Source organism: Sebastes umbrosus, chromosome 1 (genome assembly GCF_015220745.1).
Source record: "Sebastes umbrosus isolate fSebUmb1 chromosome 1, fSebUmb1.pri, whole genome shotgun sequence".
Taxonomy (NCBI): domain Eukaryota; kingdom Metazoa; phylum Chordata; class Actinopteri; order Perciformes; family Sebastidae; genus Sebastes; species Sebastes umbrosus.
In genome coordinates, this window is record NC_051269.1 from 30,676,822 (window position 1) to 30,704,512 (window position 27,691).

At 41.6% G+C, this 27,691-nt stretch overlaps 1 protein-coding gene and 1 long non-coding RNA gene across 12 annotated transcripts in view; one reads left to right on the forward strand and one right to left on the reverse strand.

Moving 5' to 3' along the window:
* ppfia4 (PTPRF interacting protein alpha 4) overlaps positions 1 to 27,691 on the forward strand; it is a 79,746-nt gene that overhangs the window by 33,945 nt on the left and 18,110 nt on the right. For 10 of the 11 annotated variants that reach the window (XM_037771478.1, XM_037771438.1, XM_037771419.1 and 7 more), the window contains exons 3-10: positions 20,292 to 20,393; positions 20,528 to 20,692; positions 21,649 to 21,723; positions 22,367 to 22,438; positions 24,770 to 24,991; positions 25,827 to 25,961; positions 26,597 to 26,731; positions 26,877 to 26,960. In XM_037771478.1, the coding sequence (XP_037627406.1) occupies positions 20,292 to 20,393; positions 20,528 to 20,692; positions 21,649 to 21,723; positions 22,367 to 22,438; positions 24,770 to 24,991; positions 25,827 to 25,961; positions 26,597 to 26,731; positions 26,877 to 26,960 (990 nt within the window). Of the gene's footprint in view, positions 1 to 4,475; positions 4,906 to 20,291; positions 20,394 to 20,527; positions 20,693 to 21,648; positions 21,724 to 22,366; positions 22,439 to 24,769; positions 24,992 to 25,826; positions 25,962 to 26,596; positions 26,732 to 26,876; positions 26,961 to 27,691 lie in introns of those variants that run through there. The other variant, XM_037771469.1, reaches the window with a different exon arrangement.
* LOC119489282 lies at positions 19,185 to 26,003 on the reverse strand. Its single transcript, XR_005207146.1, has 5 exons — positions 25,872 to 26,003; positions 24,768 to 24,958; positions 22,614 to 22,672; positions 20,543 to 20,680; positions 19,185 to 20,336 (listed from the first exon to the last, which is right to left on the reverse strand). It is a non-coding gene; the product is annotated as an uncharacterized LOC119489282 (long non-coding RNA).

Below are 27,691 nucleotides of genomic sequence, written 5' to 3' on the forward strand. Positions count from 1 at the left end.
GCTCCCACTGAAGTCAAGGATGAGAAGTTATCATTATGAATTTTGAATTCTTACCAACTTCTCTTGTCACTAGTGTTTCCCCGCTACCTAAATGTCTGCATGTACAATCAGTCAAACTCATTTCTCTTTGGACACCACTATCTTCTCTAAATCTAGTGAACTGGCCTCCTCACGTGCCTGTTTCTGTGTGAAAATGTAGACTTGATAACTTGGTTTGCTGCTACTTTGTGTGAGCACCGTGTGCCACCAGTAGGGGTCTCTGTCTCACCACTAAACCAGATGGCAGCGGTGACCGGTGTGTTTGGCGACTCACTGGATGTAACACTGAGGTTGGAGCCTGCAGTGAACTGCTGTCAGTTGATGTCACCACCATCACTAAAAGATGTTTTGATGTGTAGGGACTTGTCTGTCTCACTGATTCATCTTCTGCTCTCTCTCTCTCCTGTGAGCCCTGTTTCCTTGACAACCACGTGCAAGCCAAGTAACCTGTGTCTTTTTTTTACATTTATGCTCTGCCACTCCCAATGGGTACCATGCTAAATGAGCAACCTATTGTAACCTATTTGAAATTACTTTTGAATTACTGCCAAATTACCCCAATATTTACCTCAAAATTGATCAAAACATACTTTTTTATAAACATTATTTAAATAAGTATATGCTAAAATAGCATATAATGGTTAAAATAGGGCCCTTAGGCTTGAGAAGCGGCTGTACGCTGCTCTTCATCGGAGGTGGAAAACAAAAACTAATAGAAGACACTTCTGATCAGGCACAAAGCTCACCATTGTGTGACTTATTGTCTACACAAATGTAACCTGGTAGCTAATGTAATGATTCAGGGAGTTTTTTTAAGAAATTTTAAATAAATCATTTGCTAATTATTATCTATTTATCAGCAGACATGGAAATAAAGCATATCAATTAACAGTATTCTTTTCCTGGAAATGTATTAAATAAATAACCAGCTATTGGGAAATAGCGGAATATAATTATTAAACAAAGTTTATAATAAAGTCATTTTTCGATACATTTTGAGGTAAATATTGGGGTAATTTGGCAGTAATTCCAAAGAAATTTCAAATAGGTTACTTGCTAATTATCACCTAATTACCATGAAATTTGCAGACCTGTAAGATGAAGTGTTAACGAGCATTTGCATATGTTTTTAAGATGGAGCATAGAATCGGTGAGCCCAATGAGAGATGAAGCACAAGACAATAGAGGGAAGTGAATAATGAATGAAAGTGGGGAGAAAATGCAGAATGAAATTAATGAACAGTCAAATCAGTTGTAACTAATTAGATGCTGGCTCACAACTTAATCATAGAGACACTCTACTGTAACACACTCTTTGCACCCCATGCTAAACCACTTTAGTTGTTTGAGGTGTGTGTCTGCAGAATTGGAATCAACGTTATTGGCCAAGTCTGTTGATCAGGTACTGTAGGAATAATAAGTGAATCCACTTAGAGGACAATGTGCCTATACTGATAGTATTGATAGTGTGCTCCAAAGCTCCAGGGATTTGTTGAAAATGTAACAAAAATCAATATCAAGCTTGCAAGTTGCACTTTTTTGATAAAAATAAAAACATTTGAACAGATGAAAAAATAGAATGTGGGTTATAAAATATAATTTACACCTGATGTAGGGCTTCAAATTTCTCCACATTTCATTTTGTTAGTTGCACATCATGAAGCACAGTAATAACAGTGCATGGTGCTGGTGTAGAAGCAGTAAAATTACAGAAAAAAATCCACTGATGATACTGAAATCAGTATTAAAGGGCACCCTAGTAAGTATTCTGAAAGTTTGGGGACTTGCAAGAAACACACTGAATGTTCAAAATCAAAGCAACAGGGGTTGAGATATCCTGACTTTTAAGCTGCGTTTGCACTGCGTGGTACGGCCCTGCTCGACTCACTTTTGGTACCAGCTCTTTTTCTCGAGGTGTGTTTCCACTGTGGATAGTACTCCCTCAGTGTAGGCGGGATTCTCAGCTGATCGCCGTAGCAGCAGTACATGAAACTGCCATGACATCATCTTCAACGCTGAATCCTTTGCAACCAAACAGAGAAACGTCTGCACTCGGTCTGTTGTACGACGTAGTGTACGGTGTAGTTTTGCAAGCTGCCATTTTTTAAAATCTGGGTCGAGTGAATTTAAAATTGTGGTCGCTATTGATGGCAACTTGGCTATTTAAAAATCGCGGGGTTTGTGCAGGATGTCCGGTGTCGAGCTAGTGGCGATTCTCTCTGACCAATCAGTGGTCTGCAGTGTTTTAACTCCAGTTTCCAGTATCGGCTCACATCGCTTAGAACCTCGACCAAGGTGGTACCAAGAATGGAGTCGGCCTATTGGTACCATCTACAACTTTTGCTAATGGAAACACAAAATTAATCTAATGTGTAATGAACTGAACTGAACGGGACTGCTTGATGGAAATGTGCCAGTAGTCCCTAATATGGGTCAAGCTTCAAAAACTCCCATGATGCAACTCAAAAGACTCTTTGGTAGGACCCTCACTGCCTGGTAAATGCCCATGACCTTTCCAACTCCACACAAACAAACTGTAATGGAGTTACTCAATTGACATCATCGGGGTTACTTGCCAAAGATCCTCTACAACCACAGAAGACATTATGAATGCTGTTTCTGGAATGGTAGTACTCCCCTTGTCGAGTAAAATGACTTTAACATGTGAAATCAGTGATCAGAGTTCCTCTTAATGAGTAGGGATGTCACGAGAACCAATGCTTTGGTTCCAAGTCGATGCAAAGATTCTGAAAACGTTGCTCGAGACTAACGTCTTGTCGACCCGGGGACGCTAGAAAATGTGTTTGAGATGCAGTAAACTCACTATCGAGGCTTCCAGGGGATGCGCCCTATTTTTTCCCCGATAATGCTACATTGCTAACAACAAATCTGTGTTGAAATCAGCAGGATGAGAGCTAGTTAACATTAGCTAACGTTAACTAGCTCTCGTCTTGCCGATTTCAACACGGGAGGTGCCATTGATTTACATTATGGTGCGTTCAGGCTCCATTAAAGTAAAAAAATAAGTAAGAATGAGTATTTGGCAAAGGTAAATTCTAACGTTATCATGATGTGTTCAAATGTAATCCTGTAAAATGTAGAATTGGTGTGAAACTTAATACATTTGTTTGAAGAAGTTGTTTTCACTATAAAATAGATAATAGAGGGAATTATGACCTGTTTAACTTCCTAACAAGAACCAGCATGCCAACGGTAATAGAGGAGTGTATGTTGAAGTACATTGGATTCATTGTTTTACTTTTTTTCTTTTTACCGTGGTATCAAATTGGCATTGAGAATTGTGAAATTTCACTTGTATTGGTTTTGACTACCAAATTTCTGGTATTGTGACATCCCTATTAATGATCATGCTATTTACTTTAGGTGGCAAAAAGGCTCTGGCATCATGGATATGTTATGTAAGGGATAATGTACAGCGAGCCGGTCACCTCTCCGCTCCGTGTCGGGGTGCGGCATCGCCCTGAAGGGGTTTCTTTCACAACAATGATCCCTAGCTGTACATTATCCCGCTTATTACACAGATACTTACTTAAGAAATCAATAATTTGACACAAAAACGGTCCTCCAGAGTCCGACATCAGAACTGTGCCCATAGCAACGGTCTGTTATACATAGCAACGGTCTGCTATAAAGAAATAACAGACCGCAAAACGCCGTGATTGACCAATCAGAATCGAGTATTCAACAAAGCCGTGTAATAAAATATTTTGATCATGAAAACGTGACCCATTCATATAGAATCAATTAAGAAAACGAATAAGACTTTGTGGCACATTTTCTATATTTCAATAATCAGGTGGGCCTTGGTGCGTCATCATAGCACTGAAAAAGAGGTTAAGAATCACAAGTCGAATGACATCCATTGCACTGCAGACAACACTAACGATAGGATGATAAAATATACTTGATATATTCTTCACTGTGTAAAAGCACCGGAAGGTGTTTCAGACTCCAGTTAAGTGCATGCACTGTGAAATCCTACCGAGAGAGGAGGGACGACACAGGCTGCCATTTATAAATAGAAAGAATCAGCGTGCACAATGTCACGCTGGAGGAAAAATGGGTCTCTTGAATTTGTGTCGACTAAGCACGGACTGGAGTTTTTATTAGGAGGAAATAGAGCGTTTAATTTCATGCTAATTCTTGGCATTAGTTCCAAATGTGACTTAAAAACTCTCTGAGTGGCTGAACTTTCATGTGTCTGTGCATGTGTGTGTGTGTGTGTGTGTGTGTGTGTGTGTGTGAACGATAGAGAACAGGTGGCCTGAGTCGCCAGCAGTCTAAACCCTGCCTCTTCCTTCCTCCATCAGCTGATCACAATACGAGCCGCTCCTCCTCCTCCTCCTACCCCCCCCCCCCCCCCCCCCCCCCCTTCCTCCTCCTCCTCCTCTTTCTCGCTGCGTCCTCATCATTTCTGTCTCATTCTGTCTTTCTCTCTGATCAAAATCACCCATGTTTACGTCAACCCCTTCTCTCTCTCTCTTTCCCTGTTTATCCATCCATCCCTACCCTCTCTTTTCTCTCTCTCTCTTTCTCCTCACCCCTTCGTCCCCACTGTCTCTCGTCCCGGCTGCAGTTAGAGCAGGCTGACTAGCGGAGTGCTGTTGTCCCGAGCGGAGGGCAGAGGAAGCAGCACAGGAATCTCATCTAGACACTCAGTGGCGACCCGGACTCTCTTTTTTCCACCTCCATCACCCTCTCTTCCCTTCACTCCTCTACCTGTCTCTTTCTCTCTTTTTATGGGGGGTCTGATTGAGGGATCTGATATGTTTAACCTTCACCATGAACCCAACAGTGAAGATCCACCTTCAGAATGGGACCCACTTTAACACCTACATGTACCAGGTAGGGACTCGTGCAGTTTGCGGATGTTGCCGGTGAAGGATTGTCTCCAGATCAAATAGCTCTCTCTCTGTGGTCTCCACGTGTCCTTACCCGAGTATCGATTTCAGTGCTGACGACTCTTTTCTAGGACTGAGATATGGCCTCCTCTCCACCTCTTCCTCCTCCTTTTCCCCACCATCACGCTGCGAACTATGATTAATGCATATCGGTTTAGAAATGCGGGCCCTCCACTAAGGCTTTTCACTGGTTAATGTGGCTAGTTGCATGTTTTCAGAAAATAAAAGAGATGAATATCTGTCATGCACTGATGGGGAATTCTCTCTTTTTCTGTGGCTGCTGTGCATGATCGGTATGTTTATTGCAGCATGCATACAAGAGACAGACTCTGCTGCTGATGCACAACAAAAACCTCTTTGTGCATCTCCTTTCATCCGAGCAGAGGAAATATTCCCCTCTCTTCCTTCCTCTCTTTCTTTGTCCCTTTTTCTGGTTCAGGTTTTGTTTTTCTTTAAATGAAGAAACCCAGGATACATGAATGGATGCTATTCTGGGCTCGGGCCTTCAATGGGCACAGAGGAGGAGGAGGAGGAGAGAAAGTTGGGAAACTTGCAAGGATTTGACACCTTTGTTTGCTGAAGCATAAGAAAGTGATATTTTCAAAAACACAGAGAGAGAGAGATGATTTGTCAGCTATGCAGTAAAAATGCTTTTGCTGCGTCAATCAACTTTATGGCCAATAGTCAGGGTATTAAATGACTTTTGATATGCATGTTTTTACAGTGGTGGGTCATTGGGTTTTTTGCCAGGTGTCATTTAAATCCCTTCAAAACTCTTCTAGATTCACTTATGCTCGGGATTTCACCTAGAAATCCCCTTTTTCCAAGGTGTTCAGAGCGGGATTTACCGAGTTGTATTATCAGCTGCTTCAGAAGTGAGTCCAGAGCTGGCGCGGCTTCAGTCAGTCTTGGCATTATCCCTAATGTGCTTCACTTAGGCTGATTTGCTCATGACTCACAATGATTATGCAGAAGCCTAATTTTTACTACATCTGTCTCTCAGCCGTGAAGGAAAAGTGTTTTTGTTGACTTTCCATGTTGTGCATTCTGAAGTGAGAAGCTTTCAGAAAAAGTTTTCAGCGAGCGCTGTTCCTCCAGAGCAGCAGTCAGGGTGGAGATCTGTCAAGTGCTGCAGTCAGCTGCTTCGCTCCGCGGTCTCCAGAGCTGTCACGCCGTCACACAGAAGAACATCTCTCAGCGGCTTTGTGCGTGTCTGCGTTTTAGCGACGTGTGCGCGCCCGCAAGGGCTGCGTTCGCCTGATGAGACGTTCATGCGAAGTTCGCATGCTGCTCAAAACACTTCCCTTTCCTAATGAGCCGTTGCCATGGCCACGGCCGCAGTGTGCGAGGTGGCGTCATGGCAACAGATTACTCACTGCCTACTTAGGGCCAACACCCAGGAAAGGTGTTGTGGTGGTGTGTGTGAGATTTGTCAGAGGAAGGTCGAGTCCACCTCTCTGCTGTTTGCCGCCTCGCTCTCTCTGCAGTGGTGAAGAGTTACAGAGCTGTGATATCCGAGTCTCCCCGGGGACTCACTCATCCTCCAGTCCCCGGCCCTGCGTTCATCTTCAGCGTGGCACTCCTCAGTGAATTACGGAGATTCACATCAGACTTAATTTAGTGTCTTTTGGTGCGCGCAAATGAGAGGAGCTCAGTTAGTGTATACCATCTCTGATGAGGTATCTCCTTCTTCTCTGCTTCTCCACAGCGAATGATCATTTCTGTGGGTTAATCAGTGAAGCTCAATCTTTTCAGTTTCCGCTCTTGCATTTCCATTGTAGAACTTGTACCACATTCCTGCAGAATTGCTCAAATAAACACCTTGGGTCACAATCAGTGGGCAACTCCGGGGTCTGAAATGTGGAGCCAATGAGGAAGTGCCTCAAACTTGTATTCTTTTTAATAGCCAGCAGGGGGCGACTCCTCTGGTTTCAAAAATAAGTCTGATTGTATATAAGTCTATGAGAAAATGAGCATACTTCTCACTTGATTTATTACCTAAGTAAACATTGTAAACATGAGTTTATGGTCTCAATCGCTAGTTTCAAGTCTTCTTCAATACAGCATGATGTTCATTTAGTAAAGTATGGTCCCGTTTAGAGTCAAATAGACCTTAAAGCAGGGGATGCTTTAGGGCGTGGCTAGCATATGATTGACAGGTCGCTGCCATGGCGTTGTCCGGTCTGGGAGTTGTGTATGAATATAACTCACCTGTTAAAATTATATTAAGGCTTAAAGTTCAGCATAATTGAGGGCGTGGCCGCTTTGGGTGACAGGTGGGTGACGTACCGGGTCGCTAGCTGCTAGCTGTCTGCTCTGCTGCGTCACCCGGCCTGCCTCAGCTCCACCGACGATCCACCTCTTCGCCCATTTTTGGATTAGTCTGGAGTTAAGGCCTTTTGCACACCAAGTCCATATTTTTCTTCCAAAGTTGTTGCACGTTTAAAAATAAATACAACCTCACGTTCTTTCAATCACGTTTACACACCAGCTCTGAAACTTTCGTCCATCATTTAAGTTTTTGGAACAGGTTTGATTTTCTGCGTTTTTTCACATCCGTCAAAAGGCAAAAGAGGGTTGTTTGACCACTCAGAGCCACCGTCCGTGAAACCTCATCATCCTAAATGGCATGGTAAACATTCACTTCGTCTCCCAGCACAAAGCACTTCACTATAAAGAACTAAAAGAATACATAGATGCAGAATTTAACGACAGATTGTGGCAGGTGATTGCAGAACAGCTTGGAATCAGGATGGTTGCAAAACAAAGGATATACCAAACATTAGACAATAGTGATTGTGCTCTGGGCAGCTAGACGATAGCTTCTTGCTAATGTCATTCATTCATTAGCCCCGTTTGGGACTAGTATCCATTGCACCCACGTAATTAATTCAGTTTTGTCTTGTATTGCAAATTTTCGCATGAATAGAATAAGAAATGCATTGGACTCAATGTGCAAGGTTTCTGTGCATAACATTTATTATCAGATGATGGGTTAAAAAAAAACACAAACGAAAAATATATACTCGGTGTGCAAAGACCTTCAGGCTTTGTCATCACTGCCATGATGGCGACGGCCAGAGCCACCCACGTTAACTTTCACAACAGCTCTTCAGGAAACCTGTGGGTGACGTCAGAGAGACTACGTCCATATTTTATACAATCTATGGGCACAATATAATGACGAAGTTCATCCTGTCAGACTTTGTTGAGACACCTGAGTGAAAGTGTAAACTCAGTATGTTGTAGAACTTTTTCTGTCATTATTTAATGAAGGAAAAACAGGAAGAGCAAAACTGATGAAGTGATTCTAGTGACTTCACTAAGGCAGCACTAACTAATTAACTAACGCCCACTGCTGTGCTCAAGAAACATGCTGAACTCATCTACTCAAGTTTTGCTGGTCTTTCCAAGATGCAAAACTCAATCTGATTGCGGGTGATGTGCACTTGGACTGTGAGCATCCTCAGATTATCATAAATGATATCAAGTACCACAACACTACCCTGTGAATCATACAATGTGTGAATGAGCTGATAGCCATGTTTACAGTTTCCATCTCTTTCCTTCCTTGCTTAGTCACACAATTTCCTCTTTTCCTCTCCTCCCACCAACTGACGCTCACAGAGACGATGTCACCGCTCTCGGGCTTTAGCCGACATCGATTTATATTTGTTTTGGCTTCAGTCTTGTTAATCTACCCACACATAGATGAAGTTGCCGTGAAGTTAGAGGCGGCTGTTGCTCAGTGCATTCATTCTTTTAAAAGGTATTATCTGCTGTATCTCTAATCTTCAATACATCCCTGGAGTTGTTTGTCAATGGAGTGCAGTTCTGTAACCCCCCTTTCCCTAACCTCGCCTTGTCTAAATCTACTTTTGTTAGTGCTCTCCTATTTTCACCCAAATGACCTTCAGCAAGCTGCAGAGAACAAATGTGAACTTGTTCCATTCGGCTGAGAGTTATACAGTTTGTGAAGGCGATGAGAGCAGGGAGAGACTTTTCTAAAGGAAAAAAGTAAATATTGTATTCAAAGCACAACAGATTGTCTGGTTGCAGCGCAGTAAAGTTAGCAACTGGTAAACAACAGTAACTCAGTTTACAGATAAACACTGAAAAATATGTTGCAAAACCAAAAAAAAACTAAGCACAGAAATACCAGAAGGTGCATGACTTTAAAAACAGATCACAGCTCACAGCTGGCGGTACCGTGAGGTGGTCGGCTTATTATTAACACGGTGTGCCTCTCTCATTCAGCAGCCTCATTATGTATAACGTTACACTACGTTATCTCTCACCGTCCCGTCATCTACCCCTTTTTTCTTTCTCACCGTGGACGGCCAGCAACTCCCGCCGCACATCGGAGACTCGCCACTCATCTACGTCATTAGTTACACTGCGCGTGTGTTATACCCTGTGGTCTTAATGCACAGGCTGATCAGAATCCTTAAAAAAAATCCTGAATCTGGATCGGCACCAAAATGTAATGGATTGTTAATTGTGCTACACCCCACCCTACCAAAAAATTTCATTCAAATCCATCTCAAACTTTTGGAGTAATCCTGCTAACAGACAGACAGACAAACAAACCAACAAACAAACCAACACCAGTGAAAACATAACCTCCTTGGCCCAAGGCCTTTGGCCTTGGCGAAGGTAATAAAATCAACAGGGATTTGGACAATAATTCTAATGTATTAATGTACAAAACATACAATTAATATGCTCTCATCAAAGACACCAGACTCCAGTCAGGCAACAGTCATTTTACCTCGCTGATCGTTGGAAAACGCACACACAGTCAGTCTACTAAATCACAGTTTTACTGCTGAATGACAAACAGGAAACACCTAGCCAACCAAAGAATGACCACGTCATTTGTGATGACTGCTAAAGCACCTGCCTCCCAGGAGATGGGCGTTCGTGTCCCGTGTGAAACCAGATGTCAACGTTGATTTATTTGTCACGTAACGTCTGTACAAGTTACAGAACTTCCGGTGTTATTTAAACCCAAACCACAATCTTTTCCTAAACCTAACCAAGTTGATCTATTCCTAAACCTAACTAAGTAGTTTTATTTTGAAAAGACTGGAACGGAAATTGACACATGTGTCACGTGTTGCTGGAAATTCGTAGGAAAACACACAAACCAGACTTTGTTGAAAGTCGTGCTGAGCGTCACAAGAAAAAAAAAGGATATTTTTGTCTATTTACACAAATCAAATAGATTAAATTATTTCATGAACTGCTGTGAGACTGCTGCACATTCACACCTACTGTATATTTGCACAAACACTGCAGAAATATTGTTGAAATAAAATGTGGGGGTTATGCTGAACATAGTAACAGTTCATTCATATTTTCCCTTTCAGAAATAGTTCAGGTGTGTGGCATATAGGTTAACTCTCCACAGTGCTGAACTCTTAGTGCATTACAAACACACACATACACACACACACAAGTACAGAAGGATAAGCACACTCCCAATAAACCATATATTTTTGGGGATTGAATGTGTGTGTGACTTTTTTTTTTTTATCCGACTGCACTCCAATCTCTCCCTCTCTCTCTCTGCACACACACACACACACACACACACACAGCATTTTTTTCATCCTTTAATCCCAAACTGCTTAAGGAAGCGAAGGGGAGAAATCCCTTCACAATGTCTGGGCTCAGCAGTGTTTGGTAACCACTCGCTATCTCACATTGTGGTTGGAGGCAGAGGAGCCCAGAACCTTCTCTCCGCTCCGTACCATATACTCTCTGACAGATGTCGAGGTTGTGTTGTCAAAGAGCCGCTCTCTGTATCTGACTGTGTTGTATGAAGCTGAATAAACATCCCAGGATTCATAGCTCATACAGTTTTGGGGGGGGGTTAGTATTGCACGGTGCACACAGTGATAGCGTGTATGTGTGTTAAAGAGAATAAAAATCAAAAGCAGGTAGAAGCTGCCAGTTGGAAGGTGTTAGACAGACCGCCATGAGAAATTACAGAGAGAAGTTATTTAGTCTAGACAGTGATGTGTTATACTATATATATATATATATAACACATCGTCTGTCCTGTTATATAATGCCCCTAACACAGGTTATGTATTCATACCTTTATCTATTCTTAGTCATATTTATCAGTGCATGTTTCTCACATTTGTTTTTTGAGATGCAGCGAGCTCCTGAAAGGCAGAAGGATGAAGGGATGAACTAGAGAGCGCGAGAGGTGGCCTGTTGAGCCTTTTTGCCATGATTGAAAGAGACAGTGAGCTCTAACATCTGTTGGTGGATTTGGGCTGAGCTCCTGTCTGTTGGTGCGCCCCTGTGGAATAAGGGAAAGTAAAGTGAACAAGCTGACCCATTTTCCCCCTTTTTCCTCCCGATGCTCCTTCGCTCTCTCTTCCCGCTTCCACTGACTTGTTGTTTTGCTTGCAGCGTGATGGGCATGGTCAACAGAGATCTACATCAGTTTGTGTGTTTAACAGTGTGTGTGTTTGTCTCAGATCTGAATTCTGTGATTTTGATTCTTATTAATCAGCTCAGTTCAGCTAGTGAACTGCATTTGTGTTTTGCCTGTCCCACTTGATGTAATGTTGTTTTTATATCTATCTTCAACACGGACTCATGGGAAGGCGTATAAATACCACAACATTACACGGATATTCTTTTTCGGTTGTCATTTTTACACAAACGTCCGCAGTTAGGTTTAGGCAACTAAAGGTAGGTTAAGGAAAAACATCATGGTTAGGTTTAAAATAAGTATGTAAACTAAGTAAAATACATACGTAAACAACATAACATAAGTACTTAAAACACGTCAGAAACACGAGACAAAAAACACGTCACTAACAAAAACAAAACAACAGTCTCGAACACCGGTCTCCTGGTTATTGGTGCCTTTAAATGAAACTCGTGAGCTCGTGTTTACAACATGGGAAGTCGTGTAGACATATGCTTGACGTTCAAGTGGTTAAGTCGTGAGAACACCGCTGCTAAGCAACGGCAATATCAACGTTACTGTCGGCATCTAGAAGCCACAAAGGCTAACAATTTCGCAATGTACAGCGTCATTCTGACTATTTAAAATTTAATTTTAGATATTTAAAAAGGACAATGTAGATGTCTTCAATTGAGGGGAATTAAAAATATCTTGAACTGTAATTCTGACTAGTCAGAATTAAATTGTAGATATCTGAAACTGGAATTAGTCATAATTCAGTTGCAGATAACCGCAATTTGAATTACAGATATCCGCAACTGAATTATGGACATCCCTAATGACAAACCCCATACACATGAATGGCAAAAGTAGTTTGAATCGTACCAGTCAAAATAGAATTAGGTATATGTTGAATTAGAATTATGACTATGCAAAATGACATTGCAGATATCCCTAATGAATATCCTGTGTAGCTATTAAATGTTAGAACAGCTTGCCATACGCCTCTGTTCCTCAATATAGTGGAAGAGTAACTTTAAATTTATGTGTAAATATGTAAAAAGTCCTGTTAGCAGGTTATTTGGCCACGTCCGCCGTTCATGGATGCATTCATACCACTATTGCACGACATGTCGCCTCATTAATGACGCCTCACAAAGGAGATAATGGCACACACTCTGACATTACAAGCCAAAAACTCTGTTTTCCCTGTCTACACGTCAACACTGAAAACAGAGTTTGCTGAAAACCTTCACCTTTGCAAAAGCTCCGTTTTCAGGGATCTAAAATGCTGTTTGGGTGTGGACGAAAGGATAAAACACATAGCTACGTTTACAAAAATACCCATGTACGTGTGGACAAGGCCTTAAAAGAAGAATTTCTTTGTCATGCTCAATGTTTGGGTCATCAGTGAGAAACGTGAGAACAAGAGTGCAGCGTCATGGCTGCAGGGAGCACCGGGACTGTAAAAACTGTGTGTGTGTGTGTGTGTGTGTGTGTGTGTGTGTGTGTGTGTGTGTGTGTGTGTGTGTGTTTGAGACAAGCAGAGAGAGCATAAGCCTCTGGGTATTGGTTTGGACTAAAGCCAAGCTTACAAGAAATGCCAACAAAGCACCAAGAGATGTTCAAACAACATGCACACACACACACACACACACACACACACACACACACACAAACACAGACACACACGTACACTCACGCTCACACTCACACTCACACTCACACTCACACAGACTCACACACAGATTGTACACACTTTAGTAAACAAACAGCCACCCAATCTCTGCTCCAGTGTGATCAAACCACAGAAAATATTAAAAATCAGCTTCTAGCAGAGGCTGTGTGAGTCAGCGGCTCTCTTTCTGGTCGTACACTGTAACAGCAGCACTGCTGGCCTCTCACCTCGTGTAAATCTAATCAATGGCAGATAGAATAACAGAAAATCATACGGCCAAGTGGATTAAGTATGGGGCTCAGAGACCAGGAAACATCCTCCGACAGAAGAATTGACTGCTCAGACAGCAGCAAGAACCAGACCTTGAAACATTAGTTGTACAAGAAGGACAAAAAAGCGAGGAGTGACATTTCACCCTTTTCTTCCACTGATCTGAGGAAGACTTGTGTGAGGATCAGTTTACGCTGCTGTGATTTATCTGAGCGGGACAGAATGTTGAGACATTATAATCCCAGACCAGAGCAGGTGAAGCTTATCATTTTCAGCAAAAGACATCTGACATTGTCTGAAAACTCTTTACAAATGCATTAAATGCATGCAGTGCTTGAAATGGGCCGGCATTCACCAGTACTGAGTACCGGCACTTCTGATTTTTGTCCACATTATTACCATACTTCTTATTGTGTACCACCACCTCCTGGTGAGTCGTGGTCTAGATGCGAAACCCTAATCACCTTGCTAGAAATGGCGCAAATATGAAAAAAAAAAAAAGTTATTTTTATAAAACGGTCACTATATCCTGACAGTAGTGCATGAGACAGGTAATCTGAAAAAAATCGGATCCAAATTTCACCAAACAACCAATCAGAGGCGAGCTGGAGCCTGCCATTCCTGAGCAGCTGTCAATCACTCATAAACTCCGATCAAACGGTCAAACTAGGCAGCGCTGATCAAATATGAATAAATATTCTGTTACTGTAATGCCTATTTCTCACCTCAAATGTTTCCAGAAACATCTTGTAGTGTACTGTTTAGCTGTAAAATGAGAAAGTTTGTGACCTGGCAGCCATGTGGAGATCAGTTGAGGAAATACCAAGCACCGCCCACCAGCCGTAGCACAGCCAATAGCAACGCTCTCTCTGAAAGTACCTGTGATTGGCCAAAGTCTCCCGTCAAGGGCTAGATATTTAAAAACCTGAAAACAGAGCCATAAGGAGGTGCAGAAGTCTAGTTATTTCTCAGTACATTTGTTATTACAATATGCTGAAAGGTTATTATGGAATTTTTGCCCAATGCTGCCAAAAACATTTGTCATTGTTTTGTGTTGTTAATTGATTTCCAGTAATAAATATATACATACATTTGCATAAAGCAAGCATATTTGCCCACTCCCAAGTTGATAAGAGTATGAAATACTTGACAAATCTAAATGTAGATAAAAAAATGTGTGATTAATTTGCGATTAATCCCGATTAACTATTTGACTAGGAGTGACTATCTGACTGACAGCCTTAAAATATACATTTATGTACAAACTGTGGAAATTTATGACGTATGTAGGCCTACTGAACATGCCACACGTTTTACCGGTTTACATGTTACTACCAGACGGCACCTGCGACGGTAAAAACAAAAGAAAATATATTTTTTCAGACGATGATAGATGATAGTTGCATAAACTACTTGATTTTTTTTTTTTCATAATTGAATAACTATTCTAAAAATCTAAAATCATGACCCAATCCGAGTATATAATGAACTGCATACAATAAAATACATTTCAAATGGGATATATTACCAAGATATAAATATAAATATACCCAAGACAGATGTGACGATCATGTCATGCAACTGCTGAATTCGGGTATTGGCACCTTTTTGGTCCAATTCAGTCATTGATTAAATGTTGTCTTGCAGTGATGGACGGGTGTGTTGCATCAGATATTCAGTAAGGTACAGTACAGTACGTTGTCAGTTACAAAAAATCCTACTACAAACATTTTTAAATACTCCATTATTGGTTTGTAGCCAACCATTTTAAGGTCACTTGTTTTTTTGCAAGAACGATGCTCCTTAAAGGACCAGTTCACCCCGAAATGAAAAATTGCCAGGTGAAAAGCTATTAAAGTTGATATACTGTAAAAACCAAACACACAGCAGGTTAGTGCTGCAGCTCCATCACCGCCATCTCCCAACGTATTAAAGTTAATGGAGCCGTCTCTTTACAGCTCCAAAAGAGCATAAAAATGTCCATCAAATTTGCAATATGTGGTTGTTTGTGGAGCTGCTATCATGAACAGCGTGGGAGACGGCTGTGATGATGAAGTAACGCGCTACAGACTCTGGGATGTATAGATAATGACGTGTAATGTTGTGGTGAACTAAACCTTTAACTGTTACTTTGCTCCATAAGGCCTCAAAGCCTATTTTATGAATTCATCAGTACAACTTGATGTTACCTTGTTACATCGTCAAAATGACACTGATATTAACAAAGAAGTCAACAGTGTCTCAGAACTAAGTCTGCACTCTATGCCGTGCCACCCGCTTGTACAAAATGACTGAAAATTGCTTCCAACATGCCATCTCTGACAGACTGAGTGGATCCCGACCAACCAGAAACCATTGTGGTCCAAATTCATCGGTCGAGTTTTTCAAATGTGGCTATAAAGGACGTGTGGAGTGCTTAAAAGCTTCAGTGAAGTGCACAGCCATCTGTCAAAATTGAGGAGCGTGAAGAATGAACATCAATAAATCAAACGGCTCTCAAGTGAAATACAGTTTTCTCACACAGCTAAGAATTCACTTTGAATAATCTATTCTCAGTTTAATAATGAAAAGGCCCTCGATCATCACTGGGGTTTTATGAATGTGTTTGATTAGAGAGAGTAACATGACACTGTTTTTCATGCCATTGTATTTGCCTTTTCGGAAAATATAATGAAATTTGTCACAACATTGTGATCAGAGCAGTTCATAGTGTTTTCTGTTACCATTGAAAAATAAGTTTAGACATTCCAGCCGCGGTCTGACAGTTGATGTTTCTTCTACAAGTACATCAGTCTAATGGATAATTAATATTCTTATTCGTCATTTAATTACAGTTAATACATTGTGGATGTGTCTCGGTACCAGTTAAAGTCAAAAGTTTTGTCAGAGATGGAAAGAGTAGCCTACTAGAACGCTATACTAAAGTAAAAGTACTGTTACTTTAAAGAAATTTTACTCAAGTAAAAGTAAAATAAGCTAGTTGTGTAAAAATTAACTTAAGTAGGCCGAAAAGTAAAAAGGTAGGAGTTAAACTGTACTCTGGGTAAATGATACTGCGTTACATTTTTTAAAAAGGGGATGGGGGGGGGGGGGGGGGGGGGGTGGTATGATGAAATATGGACACTTGAACTACAATATGCTGAAAGGTTATTATGGAAATTTTGTCCAATGATGCCAAAAACATTCTGTCTACTGCAGCTTTAATGTCAGCTTTAGACTGGGAAGTTTAAATGTTTGTATTTATTAGGGCTATGCAAGTCTTGCTACTGTTTATATTCTGAAAGCTTTTACTTGATATGTAAGCTATAAATGCTGTCAAGTTGAGTCCAAATGCACATTAAATAACATTACAGTTTTGTGGTATGAACATGATTCAAATTGAAATTCAAATGTTATCACTATGAAACAGGTCTGAAGTATTTAGAATACAAATAGATCCAATGGCATCTAAGAGTATAGACCTATAAATGGTAGTGAGCATATACTTAATCTGTGTTTATAGATTAATAGGGGTCCTTGGAAAATATTCTCCCCTGTAAAGTGTCCCACTCTGGCCCCAAAGAGTTTGAGAACCAATGATGTAAACAATATGATCTCCAGCAGCTGCAGCCACAAACACACACACACACATTACAGCAGAGGAGGGACTGCAGTTTTTACACACTATGTTGCTAGGCAACGAAGTTCTCATCTGGAGACCTCATCAGTGCGTTGTTGTTGTCATGGATATAATGGTTGTTGTTGTACTCACCTGTCTGGACGGCACTGTGAAGTCCTACACAATCTGCTGGCTGCTGTTTCAACTTCTCTACTCAAAGCAGAATATATCACCAATCCACTTGACCTCTCTGTCCCAGTATTACCAGTCCACTCCTCTCTGGTCCCACTGTCCCAGTATAACCAGTCCACTCTCTTGTCCCGCTGCACTCCTCTAATCCAAAACGTTTTGAGCTGAATGAGGCTCTACCGTCACATCAGGGGTGAACTATGCTGAGGTACAATCAGGCTAATTGTAACCACGACCCATATGTGGTCCTTAATTTGTGGTTGAAGTAGTAGTATTTCTAACATATCATTTCGGGAGTGTCACCTCTCTGAACATGGAGCCACATGGAGCTGCTTTCCTGTGGCCATCAAACACACCTGCAGCTTCTTCTTCTTCTTCGGTGTTTTTACGGTCGTTATGTTGCATTGCTGCCACCTTGTGGAACTAGTCACTACTGTTTGTAGGAAGTTCTTCTGTTGAGCTTTATTTACAGTGTCCACCCAAAGTGATTCCCCTTCATGACATTATCCATTCAATTCAACTCAATGACGCTTTATATGGCATGAACATACTGAAACACTGGGTAACATTTTACAGGTACACAAATTTCATGGTCATTAGACGATAATTAGCAAGTAACCTATTTGGATTTTCTTTCAAATTACTGCCAAATTACACCAATATTAACCTCAAAATGTATAAAAAATTACTTTATTATAAACATTATTTAATACTATATGCTAAAATAGCATATAATCATTCAAATTGGGCCCGTAGGCTTGAGAAGCGGCTGTGCGCTGCTCTTCATCGGAGCTGGAAAACCAAAACTAATAGAAGACACTTCTGATAAACCTGACAAATCTCACCATTGTGTGACTTATTGTCTACACAAATGTAACCTGGTAGCTAATGTCATGATTCAGGGAGTTTTTTTAAGAAATTTCAAATTAATTATTTGCTAATTATTATCTATTTATCAGCAGACAGGGAAATAAAGCACATCAATTAACTTTGTATTCTTTTCCTGGAAATGTATTAAATAAATTACCAGCTGTTGGGATAGTATAATTATTAAATGATGTTTATAATAAAGTAATTTTCAATAAATGTTGAGGTAAATATTGGGGTAAGTTGGCAGTAAATCCAAAGAAATTTAAAAATAGGTTACTTGCTAATTATCACCTAATTACCATGAAATTTGCAGACCTGTAAAATGAAGTGTTACCAAACACATTATTGCCGAAGCACACCGTACAAGGTCACAACAGTTTCCAAGATTCAAACAACAAAACACCATGTCAACATCACAGTGCAATGCAAACAGCAAGTACAGGAAACTGAACAAAACTGCAACAACATCATAATAATACAGTATTAGTAATAATAAATAGCATGTGTGTGTGTGTGTAAGACATACTCTGCTGCTGGACTGCAGCTCTCTATGTGCTCTCAGAACAGGACTGGGATTATGTATATGTTGGTGATGTGGTCAAATTCAGACTGTTTGTTTTTGGATTTGGTGAAAGTCTATGGCTCAGACCCAAGTATCTAGATCTTCTCCAGATATGTCCACAAATTTATATCCATTGCAATAAATGCCAAATTAATTTCTTGTCCATAGAGATAATCTGATCAACTCCGTTTCTTTTCTGCTCAGGTTCCTCTTGTACTGCCACCATTTCTCATTCTATTAGCATCTTCAGCATATGACAATCCCTGTCCGGCTCTGATCCTATTCACTTTCAGTTCCTTCATCCTCCGAGGACACTGTGCTGACCCAGCATGGTGATTTTTGCTTCTTCTCTGCTACAGCTGCTGATTCATCTCCTTTCTTCTGTTCCACTCGTACACAGTTTATCAGTACGGTGTGTTTTTTGTTTTTACTCTGTAATGGATGTGACTTGAAATATAGCAAAGTAATATACTTGTTAATGTGATACATAGAAAAGTAAAAGTACAGATTTTAAAAAATACAAGTATACACACACCAACAAAACAATTTTGTTACAGTAACAAGAATAAATGTAATTTGTTTTGTGAATTCAAGATTAAAAACACTTTATTGTCTATCACATAGAGTGCACAGTCACATTGAGATTAAAATATCTTTTACATGTGAGACCTAGCCAAGACAGGGTCAAATAGCAGCATCCAACACATACAAGACAACATTGAATCATAGCAGCAACAATAGGTAAGACAAAATACATTACATTATACAGTGCATTAACAGGGCAGCATGTTGGTCATGTGTTTGCTATTTAATTGAAGCAACTGCAGCTAGCAGTGATCACTTCCTTTATTCTATGTTTAAAATAATTTAAAGAGATAAGGGTCTCAAGTTTAAGCTTGGCCTGCAGATCGTTCCAAGACCAGGACCGTAGTGGATCAGGCTTTGCCAGCTTCTGTACTGATAGAAGGCGCCTTAAACTGAAGCCATTTATGTGACCTACGATCATAGCTGTTTTGGAGAAATACAAACTTCCGGCTTAAGTAAGTAGGAAATATGCCAGAGATGATTAAAAAGTTGTGACAGTCTATTTGGCCTCGTTTAAAATAGATAGTGATGAAGTTTCTCTTTACTGCATGACTGTAAAGGTCTTGAGAGTTGTGTTTGAGGGGTGCTGGTGATTTTGGCTGCATGCTTGATGATTCTTGGGGAGTTTATTTCTCTGTGAGAAAGTTATACCAGGATGTTGAATGTGAGGACTGATTCGGGGAGTCCAATTAGACACACTGGCATTAATTTAAGCCACTTCTTGCTCTTAATATTATTGCTTACAAAAACCCAGAGGCGAGCGCTGAGGTGGGCAGAGCGGCACAGCTGAGGTTGTGTTTATGCAGATCAGATAGCACAGTGCCATTTCTGCCTCCTCAGACCACCTCTTATCGCAGGTGCACAGAAAGCTTCTCCCAGACGGTGTCCCTCGGACAACACGTTTTCTTTTAGGAGAAGCCAGCCTGAACTGCCCGTTATTTAAGCCTCACCTGCTGATAAAGTAATTCCTCCTACAGCTACTAGCAATGTGCTCATCCTGTGCTTGTGCCACCAAAAACCTGTCAGCCACGCCCACATGTGTTTGCACCCTGAGATTACAGCTGCATACTGTATGTGCTCAACCCATTATGTTGATCACTGATACAGTATTAACCTCTGTATGTGTGTGTGTGTGTCTTGTGCAGGAGTTTGCCACCCTGACGAAGGAGCTGAACATATGCCGGGAGCAGCTGCTGGAGAAAGAGGAGGAAATATCTGAGCTGAAAGCTGAAAGGAACAACACCAGGGTATGTGTGTATGTGTGTGTGTGTGTGTTTGAGTGTGTGGTGATGCTGATGAAAACAAACAATGTTTCTCAGCTTGAAATTAGTATTCTCTTTGGTCACGCATGCGTTCATGTGTGTGTGTGTGTGTACTGTAGCTGCTGTTGGAGCACCTGGAGTGTTTGGTGTCTCGTCACGAACGCAGTCTGAGGATGACAGTGGTGAAGAGACAGGCACCCCCACCATCTGGAGTCTCCAGCGAGGTGGAGGTCCTCAAAGCCCTCAAGTCGCTGTTTGAACACCACAAGGCTCTGGATGAAAAGGTGGACACACACATATATAAATAAGGGCAGCAGTCTGTTCTAATACATAAATAAATGCGAGGGAAACAATTGGCATCATTTTTCAGGACATCGTATTTCCATCACTTTGCTGCTCCTAGTTTGTCTTTTCAACAGAACTGCTGTCCTCCCTCACTAATTAATCCCAATTATTGCCGTTTGTTTTCTCATTAAGCTGTAAATGAACTGCAGCACTTCCTGTGTTTCAGAGTAAAAGTTCTCCATTGAAGGGAAGAGATTGTTGCTGAAAGGCTTTTAATGTGAAACAGATGGAGGCAGTCTTGAGACAACAAACAGCAAACTGTATATGACAAGCCGTTTTAACATTTAATCAAATCAACCTCCTATCACTCTTATATCCATAATAAGATTTCTCCTGGTCTAAACTGTATTCTCACTCGTCAGAATGGTAATTTAAGATATCCACAGTACCATTCTTACTAGTAGAAATTATATTTTAAGATATCTAAAACTTTATTTCTCCTACTCAAAATTAAGATATCTTTAAATCCTTAAAAAGTATAAGTGGCCGTTTTAATATTTAATAGCTAAACTGGATATATATCACAGATATCTGTAATTCCATCCTTCCTAGACAAAATACTCAAGCCTAAGGGCCCTATTTTAACGAGTATATATATAATATAAATTATATATACATATAAATTATATATATAATTATTAAATCGTGTTTATGATAAAGTATTTTTGATCATTTTAAGGTAAATATTGGGGTAATTTGGCAGTAATTCCAAAGAAATTTCAAAAGGTTACTTGCTATTTATCACCTAGTTACTGTGAAATTTGCAGACCTGTAAAATGAAGTGTTACAAAATCCTCTGTTTCTAAATCATATCCAGGATTGTGCTTCTCTACAGACACGTGGCCTCTTTGTGTTTCTGGACTTCATGTGTGTGTGTTCTCGGTGTGTTTGTCAGGTACGTGAGAGGCTTCGGGTGGCTCTGGAGAGGGTGTCCAGCCTGGAGGGACAGCTAGCAACTAACACACAAGAGGTGAGGTGTGTGAATGTGACTGTGACTGTGTGTGTGTGTGTGTGTGTGTGTGTGTGTGTGTGTGTGTGTTCCTATGTGTGGTTATTGGTTAGTGAAACATCTGTTCAGTCCCTTGCAGACATCTGTTGAAGCCTCCAGTCTGATCTGATATATGCTTCAAGTGTCACGTTGGGTGAGAGGCTCTGTCTTCTCAGCCCTCTCTTCATACAAACACACACTCAGATACAAACTTCTGTACTCTTCTCTTTAAAAATGTCATTAAAGAAATCGTTCTAAAGATCTAAAAAGTTCTAAAAAATGACGCTAAATATTCACAGCAGGCTCAGTTAAAGCAGAATCCCAGTGGGTTATGTAAGATTTAAAGTCAAAGCTTGTTAAGTTGCACTGATCACACAGCCTTTATAAGAGGAGCAGACCCTCACTGAAGCTCCCTCCTCTATTCGGAGTATAATTCATATTTGTAGTTATGTTAAATATGGTGGGGCATGTCGTCTGAAGCACGCTGGCAGCCTGAGAGCCAGACTTCCCTTTGGGAGGCTAAGTTTTGTTCTTGGATTCACTGAGGGAAAAGAAAAGACAGTAAATATGTGAGTTTGTTCATTGTTCTTTTTTTTCTTTCTTTCTTTTTTAATCTACATTTCAGTTGAGCATGGTGCGACAAAGGAAGGATGGTGACTCACTGGAGCGAACAGATGGATCCAAACCTACATGGAAGGTCTTCCTGGCTGTGTGATTGTTTTTCTGCTCTGTGCTTTATCATGTCTGTCTATAGTAGGCTATGAGTCCGTCGCTGTCTTGGCATCTTTTTCCTCGCACATTAACACATCTACTCACACACACACAGTCAGGATAGGTTAATGGGGCTAAATGTAGCACGAATCCTCCTTTACCTTTCTGATACCATCTTGCTCTTCATTCGAGCCCTGTCCTCCACGGTTTGAGGCCAGCCCTGAAACGAGCACACATTATGTAACCGTGTTTGGATCCGTCCACACACAGGGAGTAACAAACCTCCCTTAACAGCAGAGCCTCTTTGCATCTGGATGAGATCAGCCTCCTCTCTGTGCGGGGCTATAGGCAGCCGGGGAGTAGCAGCACAAGATCCACTGACTTTGGCTTAAGGATAAAGAAAGTGTCAATATGCAGTAGTTTGATTAAAGGAATAATCAAACTTGAAAAATCAATAAGTAACCATTAAGAAGCGATGAGAGCAAGGAGAATACGAGTGAGGGAGAAAAGATGAAGAGAAAATTGGCTGAGAGAGTGCGAGCATTAGGAGGAAGAGTGTAGTTTCAGCCTGTTCTTATTCCCAGGGCGTCAAATACCGAGGCTTTGTCACGGCCGTTGGCGTTCGACACTGTCGCACAAAGCACCCTTTAGCGCCGGTATGAAACGCACCGGGTGTTCCATTAACTACAGTGTTAACCCATCCACAGCAACAATAAACGCTCCGAGAAAGTGCAGCAGGAGTGTGGTGACATAGTTTAAAAGCCCTGACACATCAAGCTGACAGGTAGCCATCAGACAGTTTGGGGCCGCCGGTGAGCGTCTGTCGAACTAGTTTTTATGTGTGTCCCGCACCGTTGGCTCTAGTCTGCCCGTGTCTGAGGTTTTTTGGTCGCTTCAGCATGAATCGGTGGCGGAGATCGTCGGTGAGAGAAATCGCTCTGATTGGCTGTTCAGCTTAAACGAATCAGTGCACAAGAAGAGAAACGGAAGTGAGGAAAGCAAGCCAACGAGTAAAGTCAATGGGAAAAAAACAGAAGGTTCTTTTCATTTTTCATCTTCATCTTCCAATATATTTTCACGACTACATGGTCATCTGGACTGAAGCTAATAACAACAGCTTGCATATCCGCCGTCCTCTGTCTTCCGGTTTCCCTTTTTGAATGTCGAATGCAGACTACTGATACCTACTTGTAGGGAGAGTTATTTCCTCTCACGCAGGCGCAGAACGTACGTGGCCGTCGGCTTTAATCTTTGCAGTGTGTTAAAGTACAACTTGTTGGCCAAGACAAAGGCAACGTGAGGCGTTCATCACCTCTAGTACTTTGATGTCGGCTTGGTGTGTGTGGGCCTTAAAGAGCGAAAAGACACACACCGGGCGGGTAGGAGGATGGGTCCAACAAACAAGCTTTCATACAGGAGACAGATGTTCGTGTCCCACGTTCACAACGTTCAGTGTCATTTTCACTGTGCATACGTTGCAGCTTTAAGCCCAACCATGTATTTCTTTCCTCAACCTAACCATAGTGGTTTTGATGCCGAAAATAAAGTGACGCCAAGGGGCATAACAAAGCGGCGGTATGTGACCAGTTGGGATAAGACGGTTTTGGTAGTTTAGATGTCTCAAAGTGTGAACTCTGACAGTCACTGCCCCCGGATATTGCAATTAGAGGATATTTTTAATTCAAAACGCCATAAAATGATCATGACCACATGGACTTTTTCAGCAGGAACCCTAACCAAGGCAGTCTTAGGGCCATGTCGTACCTGATGTTTGCTACACATTGTCAGTCATATGGGGCTGTACGGTGCTATTTCCAAAGTCCCTGGGTGTAAATATAATGGCTAAACTGGAATTATGCACAATTGCACAAACACCAGGTGTGTTTTATGACACAGCCTCAGACCATTTAGCTCTGTTCCCCCCCACTGTTTCTGTGTATGTTCATGTTTCTGTAATGTATTCATGAGCAGGCAAAATTAGAACATGAGGGAGTGGAGGGGGTCCTACTAACTTTTGCTGCCCACTGTGTTGCCTGTCTGAATATGCGTCCCAGAAGGTTTGTTTAATTAAAGCCCTAAAAATTAACTGCACTTTGAGCTGCGAAGAGAAGAGAAACAACATCAAAACAACAACATGGCAGCCTCGTATGCATAACATTCAACACTTTTATATCTAGGTCATCCAACTTTATCAGTTCTACAACAACACCCTCCGCCCATAGTGTGCACATTTGAATGTGTGTCTCAGTCCTGAAATACCTTTTATGTGAGAATAATGTGCATATATTGCCATTAATGTTGTGTGTCCACCTTACAGAGACTGCCAAACGGCTCCATAGACGCCCACGATGACGGCAGCCGGGTGTCCGAGCTTCAGGAGCTGCTGGATCGGACCAATAAGGAGCTGGCCCAGAGCCGCGATCACTCTGCCACTCTCAACGGCCGCATGGCCGACCTCGAGGCAGAGCTCGCGAATGCACGCCGAGAACTGAGCCGCAGCGAGGAACTGTCAATCAAACAACATAGGGAACAGAGAGAGGTGAGAGCAAAGGAAATGTGCTTTGTTCAGGGAGCAAGCACCGAGAGCAGCGGGTTACAAAAACCTGGAGCGAAGAATTTAACATTCTGCTGTTTTGTGTGAAAGAAGATGGTTCTATATTAATGCATTACTATATCATTATTAAAAAAAATAGACCTTTGTTTCTCAAGCTATTGAGATTTCTCACTCCTACAGAGGAAGTGTACATGATAGCAGATGGCAAAGACTGGCTGAACTAACATGCACTATATTGTGTTGTGTTATTGCATTTAACACCAACTATAGCAACTACCAGCGACATACTACATTATTTATAAAGCTGTTTATTGTAACTGAAGTTTATTGCTTGATGCTAAAGCTAAAACAACAATTTAACTACTTGCCAGTATTATCAGTTAGTACAGGTGCATTACTGGCTATAATACAGATGTGAAGTGATGACAACGCAGATGTGTAAGCAGTAACCACATAGTCCTCTAACAAAGCTCTTAGTATGGATGCACCGATACCGGATCAGATATCGGCTGGACATTATAGTCGCAAAATACAAAAATGGAAATGAAGAAACTACTTAAAGCTAGAAGTAAATCTTTGTTGCCTCCTATAACTTTGACTGACATTTGTGTCATTTCTTGTCATTAGAAAATGGTTAAGACCATGCATGTTGTTGAATGTTAATACTTTGAAGGTTTAGATGATATTCAATTTGGCCATATATGTAGAGATGAAGCACACTGGTTATGGCTTTTGGCCTCACTATGCACATTGTTATAGGCTTGTCTTTCATGATTTTCCTGTTGTTGTTGTTATTGTTGTTGTGTGTGTGCACCCACAGAGAGAGGATATGGAGGAAAGGATAACAACGTTAGAGAAACGCTACCTGGCCGCTCAGCGGGAGACCACACACATCCACGACCTCAACGACAAACTGGAGAATGAATTGGCCACCAAGGACTCGCTGCACCGACAGGTAACACTAGAAGCCATACGGGGTACCTGACTGGGATTCAAGCAGTGTCTGAAAAAAACAACAACACAGTGAGCTGCTCCGTTACAAATCAGTTAATGAAGCCTGACATAACGACTAAATCAATATTTATAAATGTGCCGTGTCATTAGTCTGCTATGCTCAGGCTTCCTTGGATGCGTTACACTCCTAATGTGTTGTTAAGTGACACCCAAAAATGGCACATTTGTCTTGATGCAAGGTGACATGTGAGTTATGGATTCAGGCTAATGTGCTTTCTCTCCTGCAACATTTAAATATTTCATGCCTCAACAATATCATCTACAATAAAGCTGAGGCAAAATCAGAAAATCAATAGAGATTTTCGAAAAGTGTGGCAATGTATGTAAGGCACTGAAGAATATTATAGTCCGTTTGTGAGCGTGCGAAAGAACCATGCTGTGCAAAGGTTCATGTTTAGTTCAGGGTCACTCTGAGTTCAGCTCCACATGGGGAATACCAGAAACATCCTCCATTTGTGCCCGTGTGTCGTGCCCTTGCTGCTCGCTGGCTGGCTGCACAGTACACTGATTCCACCTCTCTTGTGACGCACTAATGTCTTTCTTTGCACTTGTGTGTGTGTTTGTGTGTGTCATCAGAGCGAGGAGAAGGTGCGCCAGCTGCAGGAGATGCTGGAGATGGCAGAACAGAGGCTGGCTCAGACCATGAGGAAGGCCGAGACACTGCCGGAGGTGGAGGCTGAACTGGCGCAGAGAGTGGCGGCACTTTCTAAGGTAACACACACACACACACACACACAGACACATCTGTAGCAAAGGAGGCTGATGCAATAAAACGAGTATAGGTTATATACAGATACATGGATAGACATTGAACACAGTTGCAGTTTTACTTACATGTAAGTGTCTCCCCCTGCAGGCTGAGGAGCGCCATGGCAACGTGGAGGAGCGGCTCAGACAGCTGGAGTCACAACTGGAGGAGAAGAACCAAGAGCTAGGAAGGGTGTGTGAGCATATGTGTGTGTGCACCAGCCCTGCAGGGTTTCTCTGACCTCTCACTGTGTGTGTGTGTGTGTGTGTGTGTGTGTGTGTGTGTGTGTGTGTGTGGGCGCTGATGCTTCACATTAGCCGAACGCCTTGACTCATGGCTCTCTGCTCCCTCATGCATACAACGCACATACACAAACACACAGGACGGCCGCACATAGGAAGAGCTCTCCATTTTCCCGGTGCATCGTTGCATGAATCTGAACCAAATCCACATATCCCGCTGCAACACAAACCTGATTGGCTGCTATCTTTAGACTCTGAATAATTCACGCAAGGCTAATTTCTCTCTCTCTGTGTGCGATCTCATGACTATATTTAGTTAAAGGAGCTCTCGGAGGATGCAGATTTGTGTTTGTGTGTGTTAATTTACTTTAATGGAATTACCGTATACCGAATACATATTTAAGCACAGCGCTTCCCATTGAAGAGAAGGCGTTTAACCCTTTTTCATCGCCACGTAAATGACTGTAATTAAATCACCCTGGCTGTGAGATCCATTGTTGGCCAAGAGGACCTATATCTGGCAGCTGGTGATCTTGGGCTAAATACACACTTCATCCTTTAATCCATGCAGAGATGCTTGATTAGCTGCATAAATACACCCAAATGGAGTCTGTGTCAAAAGAGAAAATTTGATGAAGTCATTCCCCCCCTCCTCCGTCTGGTTCTCTCTCTCCGCTCACT